Source organism: Enoplosus armatus, chromosome 10 (genome assembly GCF_043641665.1).
Source record: "Enoplosus armatus isolate fEnoArm2 chromosome 10, fEnoArm2.hap1, whole genome shotgun sequence".
Classification (NCBI taxonomy): Eukaryota; Metazoa; Chordata; class Actinopteri; order Centrarchiformes; family Enoplosidae; genus Enoplosus; species Enoplosus armatus.
Genome location: NC_092189.1, coordinates 13,805,635 through 13,830,957, shown reverse-complemented (window position 1 = coordinate 13,830,957; position 25,323 = coordinate 13,805,635). Strand labels below are relative to the sequence as shown.

The window sequence follows — 25,323 nt, the reverse complement described above, 5'->3', positions numbered from 1 at the left end:
CTTGGACTTCCTGTTGGCTGACCTTTAACCCTCTCACCTTCCGGGACTCCCATCAGCTGTCTGTTATTTTCATGTGGAGAGAAATCGAAAAGGGCGCTCTGGCTACAAGCCACAGAGAGGACGAAAGGAAGGCCCATCAGCGTGGGATGATGGAAACGCATGAGGAGGATAAGCACAACACAGTCTCAACTAGGCTTGTTTTATGAGTGGGGACTCTGTAGTAACACACACCTCCAAGAGGAAAGAAATTAAGAGATTTGAACCGACAGTGGTAATTTCTGATTTCACAGCATTTATTTCGCTACCTTAGCTTTATGAAGCTTTGCTTTGCTTTTAGATTTCAAATAAACACATTGTTAATACAAGAGGCATATAGAATAAGAATTAATGAAGGGATAAATTCACACTTTCTATATGTAGTACCTCTAATCTTTTAACACAATGCATTTTATTTATTTTGTGTAGCTGAAACACAACCTCATCTTGAGTGATTTGCAGGTTTGCTTTATTCTGTTCGACTGTTTTCTGCCGCGACAGCTACAAGAGAAACGCACTTATCTCTTGTAAATGTCAGAGGAGGCAACTGACAATCCCTCTGAGAGATCAGCCACCAGACACAATCACCTCAACTCAACCGCACACTGTACTCACACCCAGGGTCCAAACCTTCAGCAACATGACTTCAACTACCAGCATACCTGCATGGGAGACAGATGTGTGACTGTGGCAGTCGTTTATTCCAGCGATTCATATGCCACAAACCATAGAGTGTTAGATTTATTTTTCACAGTTTTCATATAGGTCAGTGACTTTGCAGCTTGTCGCAGGTCAACTTCTGCAGTCAAAGGTGTGAGTCGTGAGAGCTGTGCAGCATCTGCTGCCTGCATTAATGAAACTTAACACTGCAGTTGATACAAGGTCTTGTGTCTGTACAGCCTTCAAGTTGTTTGTTTTTTTCCAATCACCAAACTAAAAACTACAGTTTTTATTGGCCTTTTATAGTTTTAGTAGGGTGCTAGACAAATCCGCGTAAACTGTGTTTGTTACGGCTTTGACAAAAATACTTCACAATAGTTGTTTTTTGTAGTGTGCACACTGTATACTTGTTTGAGTGGAAAGAGTTGGAATCAGTCCTAATGGGAGAGTGACAGCTGTTGGTAGCATAGATTTCAGTCATCTTCTGTCATTTTATTCTGAGGTTTTCCTGTGTGAATGTGTTTGTGTGTGTGTTTATTTTTGATAGTAGAGGCAGTTATGTAATATTAAAACTACTATGTTACAATCTGTTGATGAGAGGGGACTACTGAGATTAAAGCTGCCAAATGGCTTGAGCCCTCATCCGGCCATCTCACAGATAATCCAATCAATTTGCTGCTTTAGTTTAGCTTTGTGTCACTGTGTTGGCAGTAATGAGACAAAACGTCACAACCTCATTGAAATATTCCCTCAAGAGGACAGTTTGCAGTCATTGTTATGTTTCATAAACATTTGGACCACTTACCTCTGCACTCTTAGATTACAAGTTCTCTTGAACAGTGAACTTTAATGAACAGATGTGAAGTAGAGCTGCAATAACTGACTGTTTGAGTTACTCTGTGGTTATATGCACAACTGAACAGCAGAGAGGGGAATTGGCACACAGTAAGGAAGTAAACGCTCTGGTGTTCAGGTGGTATTCCTTTTCTGTCAATCCCCCTTTTTGCTTTCACTGCCATTATTCAGTCGGCTTCTGTGATACACTTTAGAGCCTAAAAGCTACACAAACCTCACTGCTGAGTGTAGTTTTTTGGGGGGTAACACTATAGGACAAACTGTTCTGAATAGAAAACATACACCTACACCTCAAATCAATCAAACAATCCTCAGCAATCCAGTTGAACACGTTGACGTTCTTCATTACTTCATAATGTCACGGTTCTGTGTAATGGTTTGTTGTTGCATTCTGAACCTGTCTCAGAGCCACAAAGCTGCCAAACGCCTGTTTTCAATCAACCTCGCTTCCTCTGAAAGGTCATTAGTGTCTGTTTAGGTACCACAAAATTGTGGACATGTCAAACTTCCATACCTTGTAATCTAACAGTTGGTGCGTAATCAGTTTAGAGATTTGTCCTTCCTCATTATTTTGCCTTCATATCCATTTGCTCCTTTGTTCTCGATCTTCACTGTACCTGCTCTCTCTCACCTCTACCCGCACATCACTGTTAGCTTCTCTCTATCACAGCCTCATTTCTCTGTCTGTGATCGAAGAAATGCAGTTATATAAATGTCTAATATCCTTAACTAAAGAGAAAAGAGACACTAAACCATAAGCAACGGAGATACATTCAATGGTAATGTTTGAAAGCAAAGACATAGGCCTCTAGTTTGACTGAGGTAGTGTTACATTTTCTTGGCAAACACCTGTTGAAGCTATTTGCAGTTACCAAAAAAGGTAGTGGTAATTAATAAGTATGGGCTGCGTGAGTTGTCCACGTACCAGCCATGTAAGCTAACTAGCATCATAAATTGTCAGCACAGTTTAACTTGTTGATATTTTTTCAGATCGCTCAAGTTGGAGAGCGTTCATCGGCCTCCAAACAAAACAAATCATGAAGCTCCTGCACAGTAATCTGATGGAGTCCGATTATCTCTTAAAAATAATAGACCTCTCCTTATCATCTCCGTATTTTGTGTGCTTTTTTAAAAACTGAATCAATATCCTCCTGCCTAATAAATAATGGTTAACTGTGAAATTCATTTAATTTATTTATTTAGTTTTTTTATGTTATGAAGGTTGCAGAAGATGCTTTCGGTAAAAGCAGAACTGCATGTAAAATTAGTAACTCACAGGTCTAACAGCTGATTTTCAGTTATTTGGACAGCATCCACGCACAACGTAAAGATGACGGTTTCTACAGAAATGAAATAAAGAGGCAACATTTGATAAACAACTTGATACTGATATTGTGCAGGTTTGCACAGCACTATTAAATATATATATATATATATATATATATATATATATATATATATGTAAATAAATAAATAAAAATATAAATTCTGTTACTGCTCCACTGAAAAGTGCTACTTACAAGTTGCGCTAGTTTACTGCTATCAAACTAGAGGCCCATGTCACTGAAGTCCCACAGTCTGGCAAATGAATGAGTGAATCAAACCTACAACACAAGGTTTACCCTCTGGCAGCCATATTGGAGGACCTCAGCCTTTTGGTTAACAATGGCTGCAATAGGCTGATTGTGTTTCTATGCACAAAACGTATCCGTCTCAACAAAATTTTGTTTTTGTGTTTGTTTGACTGTGAATTGATTTTTTTCCCTCCATTTTTTTTGTGTTGAATGATGTCGTCACCTTGTTAGCTAGCACCTTAACGTCACTGTTTTATTCTAAAACATATTTTTAAAGAAGAGACAAAAGCCAGACATTTGAGTCACAGCAGTAACTTTAATTTGAAAACAAATCTGCCTTACACTGTGGCCCAGCTGTGATGCACCAGAACCAGAGTTGCTAGATTTGAGACACAACTGCAAAGCCTGTGTAGTGAATTATTCAGATCTTAACGTGACTTCTCATAATTTTTCCTTTTTTGGTTTTCAGTATAGTCATTGTCAATCCTGGATCTCTCTTAACTTGATTTCACTGGAGTCAGACTCGCCTAGTTTCTGGTCAGAACCAGCTGAGTACTCCTAGTAACTTACATGTATCAACATATGTACTTTATACACGTTGTAATGGTTTTTAATTAGCCATAAACTGTTTTATTGTGTTAGTTTGTTTTAATCATTGAGTTTTATGTGTTTTTTAGTGATACATTTCAATGACTACTGGAAAAAGAAGAACTGTCGAGTTGGTTTATCTGTTCAGAGTTAATATATAAAAGTGAAGGAGCTGAATGAATGAAGAATGACACAGTACATCTGGATGGTTGCTGAGCCAGTGTTCGCTCGCCAAATTATTTTCTTCTATGCAGCATCGCCAGGCTCGCGGTCCACTTCCTGTGGCCGCTTCACTTTCTGCAGTCTGAACATGTGAAACTCTAAACGTTGAATGTTTACTTGGACTCCCAAGTTTGCGCTATTGTCTCCTGTAGCACTCAGAGCTGTAGCCTGCAGCAGCTTCAGGAACAGCTCAACCTACAGTAGAGCCCCTTACCTACACTATAAACTACTAACACTACTACAGTACATGTTTTACTTAATGTTTTTTTATAATTAGAAAGTTTTTGAGTTGTTGCAGTTTTCCCTGACAGTCAAAATGGTGAAAACATAACAATTCTCTCCTGTTTTCTTTATCTACTGGTGCTTGCCTGTGGCATGCAGTATGCAGGTCAGAGCTACAGAGAGGCACATTCGACACACCAGGCTGCACATAAATAAGGACAGGCTTATATTAAACACTGTCTCACACGTGACAAGATGAAGCTAGCAGGCAGTATTTGGTCTTGGTAGTTGCATTCTTCCAAAACCAGTGCAAGACAGGTCAAATGAACTAAAATCAACTTTATGTTTATAGTTGTATAGTTTAAGTTTATACTGCGTGAATTTACAGTTAGTGTCATATGTACTTATTTAATCAGCTATTTATTCAATTAATTTAGCATTTAGCTTGATTTTCCTGCTGATATCTATCAGCCAGTCGCCAGAAAACAGAACCTGGCCTCTCAGTCAGACCTCATTAGACTTTCCCTCTGGCAGAGAAACCACCTGACTTGAAGTCGATCCAAACTATTGCAATATTGAGCCTTGTTGTTCTACGCTGCGATGTGCCATTTCTCTGCTCCTCTGACCCCTGCGCTCTGCTTACTGTTTAACTGCTTTTTCCCTCAGCCTGAAACCACACAAACAATATGTGAAACAGGATAGCTGAAGGTCTGTGTATCATGAAGCTGAGCTGTGATTTTCTAAAAGTCAACACGTCATAGACTGCCATGGACCACTTCCAGCAAGAATCCTGTCTCAGTGCTGTTGCCAGTACCAGTTTTTAATGCTCCATATGTTGCAGAAACTCTGTTATTCATGCTTAATTTTCATGACTGTAGGAATCATGTTTTCACAGCTATAAATACTCCAGCTTTTTCTGGTGATATATATTCTCGTTTATATTTCTGTAAGGTCCCAGGGCAACACTTGGCCCAGGCCTTCCCACAGCCTTACATGTTGAAATATGTAATATTTCAGTGCGGGACTCTGCTGAACTTTCCTCCTCTAACCTCCAGTAAGGTTGCTGCAGTTAAACCTCTATTGCCTGTCTTCACTTCTTAAAGCTGTCAGCCTCTGTCCTCCCCTACGCAAAGCTGTACCCTTTTTTTTTTTTTTTTTATATGAATACGTATTTCTGTTTTAGTCGTTTTACAAAATGTTCTAACAAGGCCAGTGACGCCGCAGGATCTGAAATTAAGTCATGCTGCTAGAAAAAAAAATCATGTAATTTTTTTGTGTTTTTTGTCAAAGTAATTTTGAATCTGTATCAAAAGAGGCACATTTTTTTCTATTAAACCAACAATAAAGATGTAATATGAAAACAACCCATGCTGTCATTGCCAGTCACTCTTTTGTTGCTGATATGCTTTCAGTCCTCAACTGCTCCACTTCCACATCAGACGCTGCAGGCGCTCGGGTCATGCCGGAGATTAACCCCAGACCACATTTGAATGTATAAAGACGACGATTCAAAGGAGAAACGCGATTCTCTGCTGCTGTTGTGATCTGCTCATTATCACCACAGCAACGTGGCTGAGTTCATTCAGGCAGTAGGTCCTCCCTTGACTTCCCATTCCCCTATTTAACCTCAGTATCTCACAGCCTGGCAGCCAATCATGCTGAACCTTAAAGATCACGCTTCGCTGAATCACTTCCAAGCAGCAGAGCTCTTTATGTTACATACAGGGAACTATGTGTACATGTCGCAAGGCAAAGAATTAATCACTTGTTGAGCCTGGCTTTGAGCCCGGGGCTGTCTGTTTCTCTTCTTGATAATTAAGCATTAATACAGTGAAGAATGAGTGTGGCACATACATTTAAAAAACATAATGTTATTAAGCAATGCTGTCTCAAATGCAGCCTAAACTCTTTTATTAAACCACGACACAGTTCTTATACAGATCTGGCATTATCCTTATTTTCAACAAGGGCCTTAAAGTGGATTAGAATACAATAGAAACAATAGAATTCATGTCACTCCACTGGTGTTTATTTTAAAAACTACATAATATATAATTCAGAAATTGGATATATTGGATATACACTTATCAATCCTCTGTTTGGCCCAGTTCTGTTTTATTCTAAGATAATTCAGGATAATCAGCCCTTGATGATTAGTTATTTTTAGATACTACTACTACTTCAGAGTTCGATAACCAGAGGTACTTCATTAGAGAGTGAAAAGTCTGACAGTGTTTCTTAAAGATGAGTAATGCTGTAGAGCACAGCTCAGTGCTGACAGAGACGCACTGTGCAGCTGCCTTACTGTCTATTCATTATTTTGGGATGAATGCAATGAGCTGGATGGGTGCAGAGTGTACAAACGTAGACTGTAGCCATTACACTGTATATGTGTGAGTGTACATGCTGGCCGATAGGTGTCGCTATTCAGTAAAAACAAGCGCAGGAAACCACTGTTTCAATGCAATAACTAATGTAACACCGTAGACCAGTAGGGGTCCCCCCTCCCTCACTTCTTTGAGTGAGACATATTGAGTGAACTTATGTAAAGGGTCTGGATCTCTACAAGGTTCCCCAGCCTCTGAGATCATAAAGACCAAATGGAGTATTTTATAGGGTTTGATAGGGTTCCTCAATCATTTCTGATTCTCTGTGTAAGCATATGATGTTTCTGTGGCTGTGAAATGTTACTTTCACCTCCTGGGCACTGCGGAGGTGCCCTTGAGCCAAACTCGAACCCCTAACAGCTTGGAGCGTCTGACTATGTGGCCGTCCGATCACTCTGACATCTTCCCACAACTAATGCATGTGTGTGTATTTCTTGTGTGCGCGTTATGTTATGACAGAAATGAATTTCCGTGAGAGGGATTAATAAACTTCTTCTTAACTAGTGTCGTCACACTGGAAACCTGTAGGAATTAACCACACAACCAGCACACACACACACACACACACACACACAATCATGTTTCCAGCACTTCAGAGGACATTACATTGACTTACATTCATTTCCTGGATACTTGCCCTAACCACCACCGCACATAACCACTCTTCACTCTAAAATTTTATGATTTACGTTGCGTTTTGTCCCCAAAAGGAATTCGAGTCCCTACAATGTGACTGTGTAAACACATTTATGTCCCTACAACATGAGTAATACAAGGCCACACACACACACACACACACACTGCTAAGCAATGAGTGTCTAAGAAATATTCTTAAATTGTTGCAACATATTAGTAACTGGAAATCACAGTTAAAAAATTAATGTGGTCATTTCTTCTGTTGGATCACTTTGTTTTCTTTCCTGACACTTTGCACGTCCTCACTGATCTGCCAACAGAGAAACAGATTCCTTCATACTGTTGTTACATATTAGCAGGTTGTGACAAAGGGAAGTGTAGCAACCATTCACCGGGGTCCACACCCACAGCTGAGTGAGAATCTGAAACCGATCACAGAGTAGTCATGTTTTCATTATGTAGCATCTGACTGTCAATTCTTCCATAAATCAGAAAGCGTCCTTGAATGGCAACTTGATTTTCCTTGTGAGATAAAAAAATATTTTCAGAAACAATAGGCAGATTTATTTAAGAAAATCAACACAGTCTTTGATGAATATCTCACACTGGATGGTTTGAAAAAATACTAATATTCCTTGAATAAATAAAATAGGTTTTTCTTTGAAACCTACGGAACCCAAGAACGTGAATTAGTGAATTATTTCATTATCTTGAGATAACAAAGCTTGTTTTCTCGTGATAACGAGTTCATTTATCTTGAAGTCTTCTCCTGAAATGACAAGGACTGATCTGACCATTGTCTCTAACAGAAAGACACAAAGCAATTTCTGCCTGTGTTAGACCTTGATTGAAGTACAGTCTGAAATGTTGATCAATAATGGATACTCCTTGATTTGACATTTTCGGCTTAAATCAGTGGCTACACTTGTCGAGACGCCATCTGTGTATGCTGGCGTGGCACTCCTGATCTCTGACCTATTATTATAAGTAGGCTAATGAGAGGAAACAACCTTTTGTTTTCTGGTTATCTCATTATATCGAGATAACAAAGCTCATTTTCTCGAGATAACGCTAAAAAAATAAATGTCTTACGTCTTATAAACGTAAAGTCTTTATAAGCAACTACTTCTTTTTGAGTTTAGTCGAATATATATATATTTGCTGCTCTTCTCTGTATTATATGATTGTTAGTGGAGTAGTGGGGTTTTGATCTGTTGTTTGGACAAAACAAGCAGTTTGAAGACATAAACTTGTTTCACTACTTTCTGAGATTTTATATAACTGAAAAGATAATTGTCACAAACCGGCTGAATGAATGTGACAAATAGGAATCCATGCAAGGTTTTACTTAAAACAAGGGTCATTCATTGAAACTAAGGTTAACTCAAATGAACAGTGGAGTGTGTAGATCAGCAACAAAAGCAGTGCGGTGATGTGTGGTTAAGAGTGCAAACCAAAAGAAGGTGATTCAGGGTGCATGTCAGCTGTAGGAAGGGAGCAACAGCATGAGCACATGGGCCGGCTTTTAAAGCCTAAAGGCCCAGGTGAGCTTAATCAGCCGACGACCCTCCCATGTCAGCTGCTGAGGTTGGTCAGGACAGAGGGGAGGGGCGTCACAATAATCAACTGATTAATCAATAATAATAAAAAATGTCCTCTGTGTTGGATTAACTGTCTCAAGCACATTTTAATGTCTCTCCATGTTGTTTTTCAAAAACAAACTGAAACCAAAAAGTTGAAGGTAGGAAATTAATCTAAAAACTGAAACACTCAAGCCGTCAAAAAGATGATGTACAAACAAAGCACTTGTTGTAAATCATGTGAAAATGTCAGTATGGCCCTTTGAGCTCTGAAGCAGCCCACCTGTGTTCACTCAGTGACTGACCTGTATTTGTTGCTGTTGGTTGTTTCACACGCTGTGAACACAACCCCAGCAGCTGATAGGTAATCTCACCTGGGCAGCAGGCCATGGCCTCTGCTCACCTCGGTTTCATTTGGTTCAGATCATGTGTATAAACTTTTATTCAGCAGGGCAGCGTGTTATTGTTTTCAGAGAGATAAAGTGTTACAGCCAGGAGTAATGTGCTACTGCCATGTCTCTGCCAACGCATGTCCTGTCCAGCATGACTTTGTCCTCCAAACGAAACACATCCCCTCCGCCTGGAAACTTCCTGCGCTGATAATGAGGTGATAAAGGTTGGTTTGACCCACAAGCGTGCTGCTCAAGTTTTCATGTTTCACAGTCAGGCCCAACATATACAAGGTAAGACACAAGCGTGCACACACCTTGTTGTTCTTTCTGTTTCCCTTCCAGTCGCCTCATCATTTCATCCTCGCCTGTGAACGGACTTGTTTTTCCTCTGTTTAACACAACTGCGTATTTTAACTCGTAACAGAACAATGTTGGAGCAGAGTCGCTCATTGTTTCTGCTGGGAGGGCCTGGTGGAGGTGGATAAGCCAAAATAACAGTTCAGGAACATTTTGGACTAAAGACAGATGGAGCGAACGAAAGAACAGAGATAACGTGCTGGAAAGAGGGAAGAAAACAAAAGCAAAGAGAGAAAGCTCTACATCCTTTCCTGACATGAAAATGAGGAACAGGACAGGAAGCAGTGCATCAGGAAGCGTTTATCGTCGGTTGGTAGAGCTATGTCCTTGTTTGTTCATGTTCAGATATCCACCTGAACTTGGTTAAGAGTTTTGAAAGCACACATCACTGAAGTGTGTTTTTTGTGTTTGTGTGCAAAAGAAGTTGCCACCTGAGGGGTGAAATAAATGCCAGTGAAACCCTTCAAGATTCAGTGTTTATATAAACTCTAATAAAGCAGAAAAAATACATTAATACAAACTTTTCCAACAATATACATCAACCATTCAAACTTTATACATCCATCTGAGTCTGAAATATTTACACAAGCTTACATTCAAAAGGTTTGCACAGCTGTGTACTGCAAAGGTAAAGCAAACACTGTGTAGCTCAGCTGTCTTTTAAACACTTAAAATATATTGTTTTTCTATTGACTTGCCAAACATGACAAAAAAAGAGAAGTAAAATGAGAAGTTGAAGATGTAAACAAAGTTGTGGCCACAGAAGAAATAGCTTCTCTTATAGTGTATGACTCTGTATGACAATATAACATCACTTTCATCACTAACTGAAATCAGGATACAACATGCTACTGAAACGCTGCTGCATGTCGTCGGCTGCATGAGTTTAACCCCGTGGTGTCAGAGACCCTGCTGCGTGTCACAGCCCAGGACCTCCAGACGCAGGGCGATGCCGTTGATCCAACCCCGCGGGTGGATACGGAGGTAGCGGCCGAACAGAGGGGGATCAAAAACAGTGAGAGCTTCCTCTTCTGAATCGTTGTTTCCTTGGAAGATCTGAGGAAGGAAAGAGGAGGAAAGAAATCGAAAAACAGAGAGAAATGAGAAGGGATTTACAGATTAGATACAGCAAATAAATCCTCATGTGTGTCACTAAAACATGAAAACACACTTTAATCTCTTAGTTCAGTTTACCTGTGTAACAGTAAGGGAAATTGTGAGATAGATTAGGCCCTCCAGAGTAATGATGAATTAAGGATTAAGTGAAATGCGTGAAGAACATGTTTTATGAAGCTGTAGTCAGGCAGGAACCTGGAACACTGAGACTGAACCTGGGCTGAAATCCTCATATGTGCACAAAGTGTACCTTTTCTCTTTGGGAGCTCTCCTCTAAGACACTTCTCCAGGAGCCTCCATCATGGCTGACGGTGACTGAGAACTCTGTCACCATCATTTGGGTCAACAACGATCGTGCTCCCTGGGTTACGACCCCTGTGATGCGCTTCACTTTCCCCAAGTCAACCTGCAGCCACTCGTGGGGGTTGTCGTTCTGGGGTGAAAGAGGCAGAGGAAACATCTTCTCAGAAAGGAAAATATTGACATTAAAGAACGGAGAAAAAAAAAATATATATATATGGTATATCATATTGTGATTATATCATGATCAGTATATTTACTGTATGATATTATTTGCAGAAGGACATGTGATTATGAAATAACTTCAGTTTTAAGAAATAGATACCAGCTTCTGAATGAAAACGGAGTAGACAAAGCAAAGGAATAAAAAACAAACAGATGTAGGGATGGCCAAAGGGAACACCAGACCGCTTCCTCTCCCACATTAGATGACTAGGAAAGTTATAAACAAGGAAAACGTTTCTGGCAGTGCATCTTTTTTTCCACAGGCGTGATGTGGCTGCACATGGCAAAACCAAATGAACTGTTAATGAGGGGACTTTTTCCATTCAAATTCCTTTATCCGTCATTCATGAAAAACTTGAGGTTTTAAGTGATAAGCAAAAGGTTGCTCGCCTACAGGAAAAGTCCCAACAAACAAAAATGACTCAAAGTTGAAACTCCAGCACCACTTTCAAATCTAAAAAGCAAATGTCTCACATTTTTAGAAACAAGGGAAAGTAAATCAAGGTTGTCCCATTTTATTCTGCATCCTGGAACACATGTTCCAGATCCTGTTTAGACTGATGTCGAGAACAATGAAAAAAAGCAATGCTGGCTGCAGCTACTGTTAAAGGACAAATGCTTGTTAACCTCTAAGGACGTGCAAAAACAGAGAGATCTTTGTTCATCTGAGGCCATCTGTTTAGGCAATTGCAGCCCATTTAGTACACTCTTCCAGATAATAATTGGCCCAGAGTAGTAGACCTCCGTCCATGGACCACAAGTGCTACTGTTTGGCATGTGACCTTTAATAACAGCTCAACAGTTAGGCAGAAGGACAAGTCACACCTCCTCAGTTCAGTGCTGCGAAGTGTGAAAATGATAAGCTGAGGAGGAGGAGGAGGAGAGGAAAATAGAAAAAGGACAGAGACAGAGAGTAATAAGTCATATCATGTGAGGGATAAAGTGGCTAAGATTATCACTTTATCTCGGTCAGTGTTTCTCGATCAGTGTTGCTGAGGCTCACAAAATGAAACAAGAAGCACAGCAATTAATTGTTTATTCTTCTTTTAAATGTATGTTCAAGACATGAAAAAAAATGTTTGTTAACGCAACATTTATAATTCTGAGGTTAAAAAATCGAGTGAACACCAGCTAAAAATTGTGTTTCTGCTGCCCTCCAGTTCTCATCCTGCTGCAGGGATGTGTACTCCAGGGTGTGTCAGTACGCTGTGACATCAGTGGTGGGTGTGGTTACAGGTGCAACAGAGATGTGAAAGTGGTGTCAATCTTCTTATCTAACTCTTGGCAAGAAAGCGTATATCCCAAAATGTCAAACTATTCCCTAAGTTACTCTTTCTCTTTAACTTGAATGACATTATACTGCTACGTTATTCTTTTTTATTAAAGATATTTTTTTGGCTTTGGACAGTACAGATACAGACAAGTCAAACAGAGACATTTTCCAGAATAACTTCACTCACTTCTCTCACTGCCGCCATTACCAGTAGAAGAGTTGAAGGCAGAGCAGACTGTTGCCACCCAGGGGAAGGTTTACTGAGTTATATGTTTTCCAAGAATACAGATGTGTATATGTATATGTGTATTTGTGTTCACCTTTGGCCTCCAGGCATTGGCGCTGCCTTCCTGATGGAGGCGGGCGAGGGCGGAGTTCCAGCTACGCAGCAGAGATGAATAAACTGAGGAGGCACTGAAGCTTTTGTCAGGAATCTGCCCCTTCTGGAGCCCGAGAGGGAGAGAGCAGCCTGGCCACACACACACACACACACACACACACACACACACACACACACACACACACATCACACGCACATACACACATAGCAGAGTCATTCTCAGCACTTTCCTACAGTAAAAATTAACTCTGCAATAAATTCTGCTGCTGTTGGTAGAACTCACTGTTGAGGTCGCAGCCAAGCAGCTCCAGCCGGAGAGCAGGCTTTTGCACAAAGTCTAATGGCTGAATCCTGACGTAGCGAGCCACAAAGGGTGGAAAGAAACTGTTGTGTTTCACCTTGGAGCTGTCCATGTTACCAGAAAGTTTCTAAAACAGAAACACACAAACAGTTCAGCTCGGGCTTAAAGGATCATGCTGATTGTTTAGCACATTTTAGTACAATCCCTAAAAATTAAGCATTCTCCAGATCATACATCATGTTTTTAGGGTGATTTCCAATGTTGCAGGAAGCAACTGGGTTCCTTTTTTCTGAACTTGCAGAGACTTGAGATAGCCATCCAACAAAGTTCACAATTTGAGCAGCTTTTTGCCTGTGAAATATTTAAGTACATATTCTGTCAGTGGCCAGATGGTCTATTTATCTGCTGATCTGGGAATTGCATGTTGCATGACTGTTTGTATTCCAGGTTCAGCTTCTGCAATGCTGAGGAACTCATTTCCTGTAGAATCAATCAGTCCTTTTATTGCTGTTATGTGGTGACCCCAACCCTGTCTGTAACAGATATACAGTATTTGTGTGCCACAGTAGAGGACATACGGTGGTCTGCCTGGTGTTGTTTCCTCTGTAAGTGGTCCAGGTCTCCTGGTCCAGGCTGTAGGAGACGGTGAAGATTGTGATGTAGTTGTCCCTCAGCTTTGCCCTGACTCCCTGCGTCTGCACACCATGCAGCAGGGTGGGCCTCTGAAGGTCAACCTAATAACACACACGTTACATTACATTTAACTGTGATTCTGCTTTACACGTGGACATTACAAAGACAATATTCAGTTCGGATCTTGCACACTGGACACAACATAATGTAACATACACTGTGTACAATACATGGAGAAAGGCTGCATGTAATACCTGTATCCATGACATGTTGTTTCTGCCCATCCAGGCATTGATATAACCAGACTGATCCAGCCTCGCCAGCCCCGGCTCCCAGTTATCTGGACACACATGTGTAAACACAGTTATAATCCAACTCAGCGTGGGTAATTTTACAGGCTTTCAGATTTCATAAAGCTGCCTGGACTGGGGTGTTTTTCATTTTCAGTGCACTGGTTAAGTATTAAGGGGCTTCTGGGTTTGTTTGCCCTGTTAAATGCAAAACACCGTCTTACCTATGTGATCTGATGCTGTGATCTGGGAATCCTCGATCCTTCCCGTTTTCATCCCCAGAGGCAAGACACAATCTGCACGTCAGTACAAGGAAATTTCAGCTCAATTCATCATGATTTCCAGGTGTACATAATAATCACTTCCCCAAATCCATTTCTGTTGAAATACCTGGACTGTACAGAACTATATATGGTCTGTTTTAGTGGAAATGATGATGTGTGACGCTACACGTTTACCTCAGATATTTGGCCTAGCAATATGGGAAGTCCTCATTAATTAAAAAGCCCCAGAAATTACACAATAACAAAATACATTGCAGAGTGGAAAATGCTGGGAAAGGCCTCTTACATAATTCCTAGAATGTGATGAAACACAGTGACAGAGAAAAGAGTTTTGCCATTATTACAACTGTAAGTAAACTGTAAGTAATCAAGTTCCTAGTGTTGCAAAATCTCTTTCGTTTCTTGGAGTCCAGAAGTCTACAGCTCCACGAGGCCGTTACGCTCATTACATACCACAAAATAAAATGATAAATTGACAAAAAACAGACAGCTTAATATGCTTTAGCAAGTTTAGCATGTTGCAATATGTAGCATATGCTATGTTAGCATGCTAATCTCAAGGCTGACAGGAATTCAGTCGATAGCTTTAAAGGTATTGTTCCGTGAACTGTGGTTCAAAAAATCTACTACAGTAAATCCCTTATTGCTCTGATCATCTATTAGATTATATATCATATTACATTATACATATCATTAATATATAAATATGTTTCCCAGGTGTGTGACAAAGTGTGTACCTACGTGGATTATAGACCAGTAGTTTAGCCCTCATGCCTGCCAGCTGGTACTCTCCTATAGTGCACTCCACCAGCCATGTGCCGACAGTGGGGGGTCTCATCTCCACTGTGCCAAACACTCCTAGGTGACATAGAGCAATGCAATACATGCGATATAAATGTAACTTAGCCAGAAAAACTGTGAGTGCTATTGATATTAAATGAAGAGTAAATATGTTGTTTTCTGTGGAGTAAAATCAAGCAAAATAAGTAAATATATATGTTATAAAGTATGAAACACAATATGTATACGTGTGTGTGTATATTTACCAGGGAAGAGGTTGTAGATCCCCATACGGTGTTCCTGTTGAGTGTGAACAGTGAAAGGCAAACCATGGAAGTGCACAGCGTGGTACTCTCCATCGCTTCCTACATTCAGCAGGTGCCACCTGACTCGCTGGTGCTGGGCGACCAACAGACCAGGAAGTGTCTCCGCCACATAACCATTTATTGCTAAGGAAAAATTTAGGCATTGTTTATGAGAAAAACAAAACAAAAAAAAAACCCCCCACCAACACTTATTATGCTTAGCACCAACACCAAGAATCAACCTTATTATCTTCACCTGCAAACTTATTGCTGATGTGGTACCAGGGGTCCTCAGTGTTGGCCTGACAGGGTGGAGCACAGTGCCGCTGCAGGCTCTCCTCCAGGTACCAGCTTTTAGTTTCATCAAAGGTGTGGAAGAGAAGGGAGAACTCCTGGATGCCTGGCTGTGTGTTGTGATCAGTCCAGTTGGTACCGGACTTACAGATCACCAGTGGACCTATCAGACCCGAATGAAGGTCCCTCTCCTGGAACATAGGAAAGAGATATTTATTTTCTCCTTCTCCTTCTCTTAGCATTAATTTAAAAAAGGAAACTTGGGAGATGTTGTTGGGATTGCCATTTAATTTCCTTACAAGGACATTTTGCATAGGATAGGAAAGCTGGAACAGGCTGTAGGTGAAGACCTATACAAACCTTGTTCACAGTGGAGTAGTAAGCCCCAGTCTTGCAGTCAAATTCGGTGTCGGTTGGTCCCTGTTTCCTGGTTATTCTCCAGTTATAGGTCCGCGCCTCCCCAGGAGCCACAGGCTGTCCTGGGACACCAGGTGGAGCAGGGGAGGTATGGGTTTGGGCAATGCCGGCCCCCTGGCTGCGGTCATAGACCCCCTGAAGGTGAAAGGAATAAGGCCTGGATGCCTTGTTCTTAAAGACCACCTTGAATAAGACAGAGAGGGAAAAGAGAGGTCACCAAACACCAATCAAAAAATCAGAGACAGTTTTGAACAGAGAGACACGTCACCTAGTTATGTTTCATAATTAACTTTCACGAAACATCACTTGTGTTCACATTTGTTGCCGTGTTTCATGAAACGTATGTGGTAAAACTGAAGATTGTCAACGTGGAAGTAGCTACTGGGACTACAGAAAAATCATTTCCATTTCCTTTATTTTTCTTAGCTACAGGATCACTCACAGTGAGGACATCATTAATATCAGCTCTGATGAACGGTCCCATGATTCCCAGGTGTTCCTGGAGCTCTCCTCTGCTTACAGGACGTAGGAAGTCTATATCCATGTAGGCTCGAAACACCACCTTCTTATACTCTGGCAGGAACTTCCTCATCCCTCGACGCATCTCTCTAAAGAGTGGAGTTAAGTTTAAGAATGAATGAATGACTTAGAATTAAGAAATTACATTTCACTGTGATTGTACCTTATATATATACCAAATACACTTGATTGATTGAAGTCAACACTGCTGCTTTAGACATTGATTAGACTGAATGTGTTTTTCTGTCGTCAGTGTGAAATATTTTTGTGTTCTTTGACCAATAACTCAATTAACAACAAGCTGAGAGTTAGATGAGAAGATTGTTACCACTCTCTTGTCTGTGCATTAAGTGTGGAGCTAGAGCTATATTTCTGTTTGTGTATGGGTTAAACAAAACGACAAATACAACAATTCATGAGCCTTAGAAGTGCTGGTAGGCAGATTCTTTAACTTTGGACGGAGCCAGACAATGTGTTTCTGCCTGCTTCCAGTCTTTGTGCTAAGCTAAGCTAATCATCTCCAGACAGTCACTCCAAATGCACACAAACATGATAAATGGTTTATCTTTTCATCTGTCTTGGCAAGAGGGCGACAGCGAACATGCCTATTTCTCAAAATAACAGTTCCTTTAAAGTCCTGCTCGTAAATCTGGATGAAGTATGATTGCTACCTGGGTTTGATGAGCTGATGTGGTTTTCTGATGCCATAGTCCCAGGTGATCTCCTCTGCAGCAATATAGTAGGAGCGATATCCGATCTTTCCAGAGCGCGGGCCAATGTAATCTGTGGCAAATACATCTGATGTGCTGTTCCCCTATGATAAAATTTTGCATTTACTGTGGGTGAGGGGGAAGTGTCCAACATATGGAACTATATGCACTTCATACATGTACATGAGACATACACACACACAGAAAATAGTACCTCTAGGCTGTAGTCATCATACTGGAGGGACAGATCAATCCCTGTGGTCTTGTTATCGGCAGTGTAGTTGTACTTCAGCTCCAGCAGATCCACTGTAAGTTGTTCAGGTTCAGACTGAATGTGGTTTTGATCCACGGTTGGTTCTACAGTTGAGACCTTCTTGTCCAGCAGTGGATTGGCGTTCAGTAAGATCTCGTTGCTCTCTTCAAGCTCTCCCTCTGTCCCATTATTTACACTGGACATTTCACTCCTTTCCTCAGCTTTTCCCTCGGCACCAGTGTCAGTCCTATTTTCCACAGTCTGTTCTCCGATCTCTATCTCAGTTCCTCGATCTTCTGAGGCTCCAGAGCTGATATCTACATCCGTCCAGTTGCCCTCTGCCTGTCTTCTCTGTCTGCCACCTCTCTCTTCTTCAGTCCCATTCTGAGACACCATCCACTCCTCTTCTTTCTCTATTTCCTCCAAGATATCCAGTGGGATTTCTGGCACCATGTTGGGTTCTCCTTCTTCCAGTGACGTCACTGTCACTTTCTTCAGCTGACATCCTGACGGTCCCCCCTCAGTTTTATCATTAGTGACATTTTGACTGGAAGTGTTTACTGATTGAGTGTTGTTGTTAGCGAGGGCTTTCTTGCACACCAAAATTGTGCGATTTTGAGGTCTTCTGCCCCTCGGCTGTAGATCTATCTGATCGATATAGTCAGAGATATCGTCTTCATAACCATCGCGATCCACTAGTGGGAGGTCTCCATTGTCGCAAGGACGAACGGTGTAATGGATGCTCATCCCACGGCTCTTAAGGCTGCCATCGAACGCACTGATCTCCCACTCACCTGAGAGAAGACATTGGTAAGAATTAATAGAAGAGTCCTGTATTGTTGAAATGCTAGACCCATACATGATCAATTTGAGGTGGGTTGCTTCAGATTTTCTAATCCAGTGACATGATAAGGGCATGAGTTGATATGACTAAAGTAGATGACCGTACCCACAGTATAGTTAGACTAGCTGACCTTCCACTTGGGTTTTCAACATCATAAATCTCAAAGTAAATGAACCAGTTACTTCAAGCACCCGGCAACGTTATCTAACCAAAGAGATGATTTGTGCCTCGACAGCAAAGTCTGAGAGAAATGTTTAAACGACCGAAACTTCAGTCTTACCCATCAGCTCGGTTTCCATGGGAACGGTCATGCCAGTCATGGGGAAGAGGGTGAGGACGGACTGGTAGAGGCCTTGGTACTGAAAGAGGTTTCCCGTGAAGTAAACAGAGAGGAAGTCACTCTGGGTGCCCACATTGGCCACATGCCAGAAGGTGACGTCAGTTTTACACGTCACGAACTGACGCCCACTGAACATGATGCCGTTTACACCTGGAGGGAAAAGGGAAATTCACAGTTTTTAAATTGACGATTGATTTGCTCAATGTATAATGGTAATAGTGATAAACCTACAAAGAATTGTCACCTGAATCTGCAGCTCCCCTCGGCTTTAAGGAGCTTTAAAGCGAGTTTCAGCTAATTGTTTTTCTGTCCGGCTGCAAATTTACTCACTGCTCTTATAACGTTGTTTTTGGCAAAAGCCGGCAGCTGTTTTCAATCAAAAAGCTCTAAAAACCCAGTGTATGCTACCTGCCCAGCACCAAGCAGCAGACAGACACAGTTGACGACTAGCTGGTGAACATAGTGGAGCATTTAGCTGCTAAAGTGCCAGATATTTCCCTAAGGAGTTGGTAGAGGCCAAAAACAGAGCTAAAAGAGAGTGAATATTGGACTTGCTGTACGGTTTTAAAGAAGTAAATATACAAATGTAACTCTGAGGTGAACTTACTGTAAATGACATTGGAGTTGTAGAATTCAGGGTCTGTGGCGTTAGGGGAGTTTTGGCTGGACGTTTGCATGCTTTCGTTGATGTACCAACTTCTGTTCTCATCAAACACAGCAAATATGAGGCTCCACTCTTTATCTGGGCCCAACTGCATGCAACAAAAGCTTCAGTTAAAGACACACTGGGTATTCTTTTCATAAGTGCAGGTAAAAGACAACATTGCAACTTGCATCTGTTTGCATTATGAAAGAATTTTCAAAAAAATGGTTCCTCTTTGATGATTAACCTCTAAAAAGTGTCATGTCGCAGCTCGAGCATATTTATTATTACTAAAAAGTTTTTCTCACCAGGCGTCCTTTGTCGTCAATGGCACCGTATTTGCAGATGAGCAGGGTACCCACCAGTCCGGAGGCCAAGTCCCTCTCAGGGGAGACGGTGCTCTGATACAGCTGGGTCAGACACTGGGGGTCTCCCTCCAGGGGCCCATCATCTGTTGTTAGCCTCCAAATGTAGCCAAACGTCCCATTAGGGGGCACTCCCATGGAGTGCAAGTCCTTCTCTGCAGCTGTTTAATTAAATGTGATTAGATGAGCAACTGAAAATATATAGGGCACTAAAGACAACACACCAGGTAACAAACATATAGCATTAAAACATTGTACATTAAATTTTTGTTGGCCAAATTACAGGTTTTGAGTATATCTGCAAGCTTGCACTTCTGATAATAATATCACCAAAAAGAGAAGGAAAAAGACATCAAGGACTAGTGTCTACAACAGCAAATTAACAATTTTTACAGCCTTTTATCATTGAATTCAATTTTGCAGATTATTTCAGGTATTTCAACATTTTAAGATCTCTTGTGTAATAAGACTCAGAAGCATGAGAAACGGAAGCGGTGTGTTTGAAAGGCAATAATGCTCTACAGCTGTGTGTTGCTGTGGTTGTCCATCGACTCATGCTCGGTAATCCACATTTTAGTGATCCAATCAAACATTTTATGAAGTCCCTCGAAAAGTTAAAGGCCCTAAAATTCTAAGAAAACCAATCAAATTAGAAAGACATTAGTTTTGTTTGTTAGTTCAAGTCCATGTTTAAGCTTACCATTTGTGGATCTCTGCAGTGGAAAGATCTTGGTAAGGCCATTGGGGTAGATGTTGAAAGGGCGACTGGCCAGGTTTCTGAACGTGATCTGGAGACACAATTCAAACCAATGGGAGATCAGTAGAAAGCCACATAAAGAGCAACATACCTTTTTGTTTTTCTACGTTTGATCATTTTTTTGTTTTAGCTCAAATTTCATAATTTTCTGTCCTCAAACATTTGACTCACTCACATGGATTTGGTCATTGACTTTTCCTTTCAGAAGTGGACCCAGCAGTGTATTTGCAGGGTCCTTCCTCTGGGTGAAAGATTCGTCTGTGTATTCCACATACACCACCTTTTTATACTTGTAGCCCAGGTGATGGGGAGCTTCAGGCAAATATCCAGACTGCAACTCACTGATGTGTCAAAGAGTCAAGAAACAATCAATTCAGACTCACTTTCTGTTATTCTTCTTCCTTCCCCTCCTCCATCGTCCTTACCTGTCTGTGGGTTCGAGATGAGGAGCATAGTCCCAGGTGACCTCTTCAGCAGCGATGTAATGCTTCCAGGTTATAGGCCGCTGTCCACTGCTAGCTCTGGCTTGCACTTGTGGTTTCTTAGGCTGAAAGCTTATGGTGTTGAACAAATTGTCAATGTTTCCGTCACCGTAATCATCACTGTAATCCCCGAAATCCTTGTGTTTGACGTTACGCACGTCGGGTCCCGGCAGAATGATGGGGTCAAGGCATTTCTTCACCATGAACAAAGCGTTCATACCATCTGGGTAGAGCAGTAGCGCATAATACCAATCAGAGTTACCATTTAAATAGAGGCGATTAAATTAATTTAATTAGGGAAACAGTTTGTGATAGGTCCAGGAGGAGACTCATCTGGCTTTTCTTACCGTGGCGGTGAGCATGTATCTGACAGCTGATAAGGAAGCGGCCTATAGTAGCAGGTCTCATTTCTGCAGTGATGAATGTCATAGGAGTCACCTCCATGGTGACTTTACGATGGGTCAACACCTAAAAAAACCAAAGCCAACTTATATGATTTTTTAATAAAGACAGAAAAGGCCCACTATGCCCACTATGTCCAGCAAATAAAAATAATCTTTAAGTAACATTTATTAATTTTATATTTGAAATAAAATGTGATTTTGACAGATAAGTGAGACAATAAACAAGTGAGTCCATTTATTTTATTTTTCAAATTTGTATTAATTAGCCAGTAAAATATTTAATTTATGATTTATTTTTTTAAAATATTCCATTTAACCTTTAAATCTGTTTGCTATTTATGTAAAAAAAAACGCACGTATTACCTGCAGAGTGTGATCCTGAAACTGAATGGAGTGGATTTCTGGAGCTGTGCCCATCCCAATCAGATGCCAAAACACATAGTTAGGGCCTTGACACATTGTCAAACCTACACACACACACACACACACACACACACACACACACAGAGAAAACGAGGTCAAATTCCTGTCCTGGACCACATACAGGGCAGCACTGCAACACTTAACATTACAACACGACTTCATGGAACAAACTCCATGTCTACAGCCAGTCTGGTTCATTACCGGGTAACGTAGAGTTGATATATCCATTGATGGTGTGGTATTCCTTCCTGTCCTTGCTCCTCTTGAACTTCTCTCTACTCTTCCTCTCTCCTATCTGTCCATACCAGCTCTTGGTCTCATCAAACACTGCAAACAGCAGGACAAACGCTGGATTTCTCCTCTGGCCATCATCTGTGAAGGCGCCTGGGGAAACACACACACACACACAAGACGTGATGCGAGATGTGATAACATGCTTGCAACGTTTTTGTCTAATATTATTTACCTACGTTCAGTACTAGTTTCTCTATCCAGTGCTGCTAGCGTGGCTTTAGGGATGGGACGTGAACCTCAATGGACAGAGCCAAAGAGAATTTTGAAACTAGAATTAATGCATTTCATGATGTTGGACAACACTACTCTGCATATCTTAGCTGTAACAATAAGGTCATTTGGCTAGTCTGACAGCTAGGCTAGTAAAATTTCATATAATTTACCACCTCTTCTTTTTGTCATTGCCTCGTTCACTCTAATTAAGTCTAACGTCACCAGAAAAAAACTGATTTAATGAAGGTTTAATTTAACCAATGGGATCATTTCATCTTCTAGCCATCTCTAAATGTTTGCACAACTTCAACTCCATTTTGTGTTCCTGTGTACCTGTATGTGTTTATGGGTAGTGAGAGGGTATGATCTTTGAATAAGAATAAATTATACAAAGACACAATACTGATAAGACATATTGTATGTTTGTAGGTGAAATTAGATGCTGCGTCTGTGTATGTGCAAGACAACAACAAGTCACAGGTGCCCTTCGCCCTACCACACACTGACTTGATTTGCAGATGAGCAGGGCACCGATGAGTCCTGAGTTTACATCTCGGACTGTGTCCACCTGGGATGAGTAGGAGTAGGTGAGGCACTCGGGGTCACTGATGGTGGGACCGTCTTTAGGGTTGATGTCCCACACATACTCATAGTATCCTCCAGGAGAGACGGCATCATCATCCTTCTCCTGCCCAGCTGTGGAGTCATCATACCCGGCTCCTGAAAAGAAAAGACGCAGCATGACTCCTCTATATTCATTCAGCAGTAGAGGAAAACTGGCATCACAAGAATGCATGTAGTTTGGTCTAATCTTCCTTCGGAAAAATAAGCACAGTAATGATAATTTAAAAGATATATAGTCCTCTAGTGACATCGCAGGAAACACAATGAAACCAGGAATAAAGGTGAAAGTAAGACCACAGCTGTTGTAAAACACATCCAGGGGGAAACACAGACTCATGATAATGTGCAGTGATGACTTATATCACACCCACAGGCAGCAACCTTTCTCTTCACCTTTAATACTACACATTCCTGGACTTGACAGGTGCAGCTTTTCAGATTATGATGAATCTACCCTGGGGTTTACAGGAACTGACTGCTTTGGATCTACAGCAGCATTAGGAGACATGCCAACACCTTCTGTGAAGGCTATTAACCTCCAAAAGCTTCTCAGATCAGGGGTATTCAACTAGGACTATAGCTTGGCTCTGATATGCTGCTCAAAATCTGCACACACGAGATAATGATAACCGTTGCTCGCTGTAAGTTCTAAAGAAGAAGGAGGCAACTTTTTTTCTTGAAGATTCTGATAAAATTTGCACTTTTTTTTAAATCTCTTAATCAAACTGTTTGTTTTGATATGAGTCTGTTAGTGGACATTTTACATTTACATCCTTGCCTTTTCTCTTTTTTTGGCCCCATAATTATTTCAGGCTGCAGCAAAAAAAAAAAAAAAAAGCATGTGGGTAAGAGGATCAGATTTGGAAGTCTCCTTAATGCTGTTAAAGTAGGATTGGTTTCTGCCATTGACTCATCTACAATGACTTCACTTCAAAAAGTGATTATGAGTCAAAAAATGAAGAAGAAGAACAGGATGCTGCTGACTAATGTTCAGTTTGTGACAAAGTGCAGCAGTTCAGTAGCTCAGTTCACCACCTTCAGACTGTTTCCAGTAGGTGATCCCCACTGGGCTGATGCTGTAGGGCTGAGAGGCCAGGTTTTTGAAGTGGACCACCACCCTGTCACCAGCCTGGGCAATGATCACCGGGCCCTGAATACCTGCAACCAGAAGACACAATGCTCTTAAACAAGTCGTATATATGACCAACTAATTTAAAACAAATCAGACAGAACTATAAAGTTTTGTTATTTGTGTTGAAAAGTCAACAACATCGGTCCTCAAATCACTGTCTTGACTTTAAAACAACTGGAAATTTGACCTTTAACTTGACATCGCAGGTTCCAGTCATTCTTTTGCTTTTGGACTGATTGGATTGTCCTCCGGCATTAACAGTGGGGCATTAACCATTATTAACAACGTGACATAATGACACAAACTTGATCAATGTCGAAAGAGGAGACCTACCTGTCCATGCTGGCCTTGGCTTGGGGACAGTGTATGTGGAGTCTGTGTACTCCCTGTAAACTGCCTTGATGTATTTTTGTGGAATATCTTTGAATCTCCTGAAAACCCCCAAAAATGTAGATCATTAATGAAACCAAACCAGTCAAATAATAAGAAAACTGCCAAGAAACACTCTTCATCAATCTTACCCATCTTGATTAATTTTAAATATGTAATCATTTTAAGTTTCTATACATTCCCCTGATTTGTCATAAAACCAGTCTTTGGAAACTGGCTTTGAGGTCTAAATGACATATCAGAGTGTGCTGCCTTAAATTAAACAAAGAAATATTCACCTTTGGTCGGACGCTGGGTCAACATCGTCCAGGTAAATATAGTCCCAACCGATTTCCACAGCTGCTACATGATACTCTCTCACAGCGGCGGCAGGTCGCGGCTCTTGTTCGCCGGAGGAGCAGAGCAGCAGCGGCGGCAGCAGCAGCAGCACAAGTGTCGCTCTCATCGCGGTGTGCGCACCTGTCAGCTCCAGCGTGTCCCGGGTCAAACACTGCCCCGGCTCTGCTGCTCCTCCCGTGGGCTGAAATATTTAAAGGGAGGGGGTGGAGAGAGGACAAGTATAACAGGGGCGCGTGGTGGTTAGAGGCTGTGTGGGTGAGATGGCGCGCGCTCTGCTACGATAAGATCAGATGATACATTTGTCTTGGACACACTCATGAAATACACACAACACACAAATAAAACAGTGGCAACTCTTTTAATAAGGCACCCGTTGTGAAGGCTTCGTTTGTTGTCGCCTAACTTCATAAATGTAACTTAATCATTTACTAATGCTTCATAGGTTGTTATAAGCCATTAATAACAACACATTTTGGGTTGCCAGGTTGTGAAATATTCCTCTGTCTGGTGTTGATCCTGCTCCA

General features: G+C 41.2%; 1 protein-coding gene across 1 annotated transcript; it reads right to left on the bottom strand.

The window, feature by feature from the left end:
• Nucleotides 1-10,409: 10,409 nt before the first annotated feature.
• Nucleotides 10,410-25,117, bottom strand: f8 (coagulation factor VIII, procoagulant component). The gene is made up of 28 exons (XM_070913924.1): nt 25,097-25,117; nt 24,739-24,980; nt 24,404-24,501; nt 23,974-24,096; nt 22,822-23,034; nt 22,009-22,191; nt 21,748-21,851; nt 21,328-21,448; nt 20,924-21,203; nt 20,674-20,839; nt 20,442-20,529; nt 19,685-19,902; nt 19,341-19,485; nt 18,674-18,883; nt 17,511-18,343; nt 17,258-17,400; nt 16,510-16,675; nt 16,011-16,250; nt 15,613-15,841; nt 15,318-15,500; nt 15,013-15,129; nt 14,212-14,283; nt 13,952-14,037; nt 13,643-13,798; nt 13,047-13,191; nt 12,744-12,892; nt 10,876-11,058; nt 10,410-10,565 (listed from the first exon to the last, which is right to left on the bottom strand). The coding sequence occupies exons 1-28, from the start codon at nt 25,115-25,117 to the stop codon at nt 10,410-10,412; spliced, it is 5,070 nt and encodes a 1,689-aa protein (XP_070770025.1).
• Nucleotides 25,118-25,323: the final 206 nt, after the last annotated feature.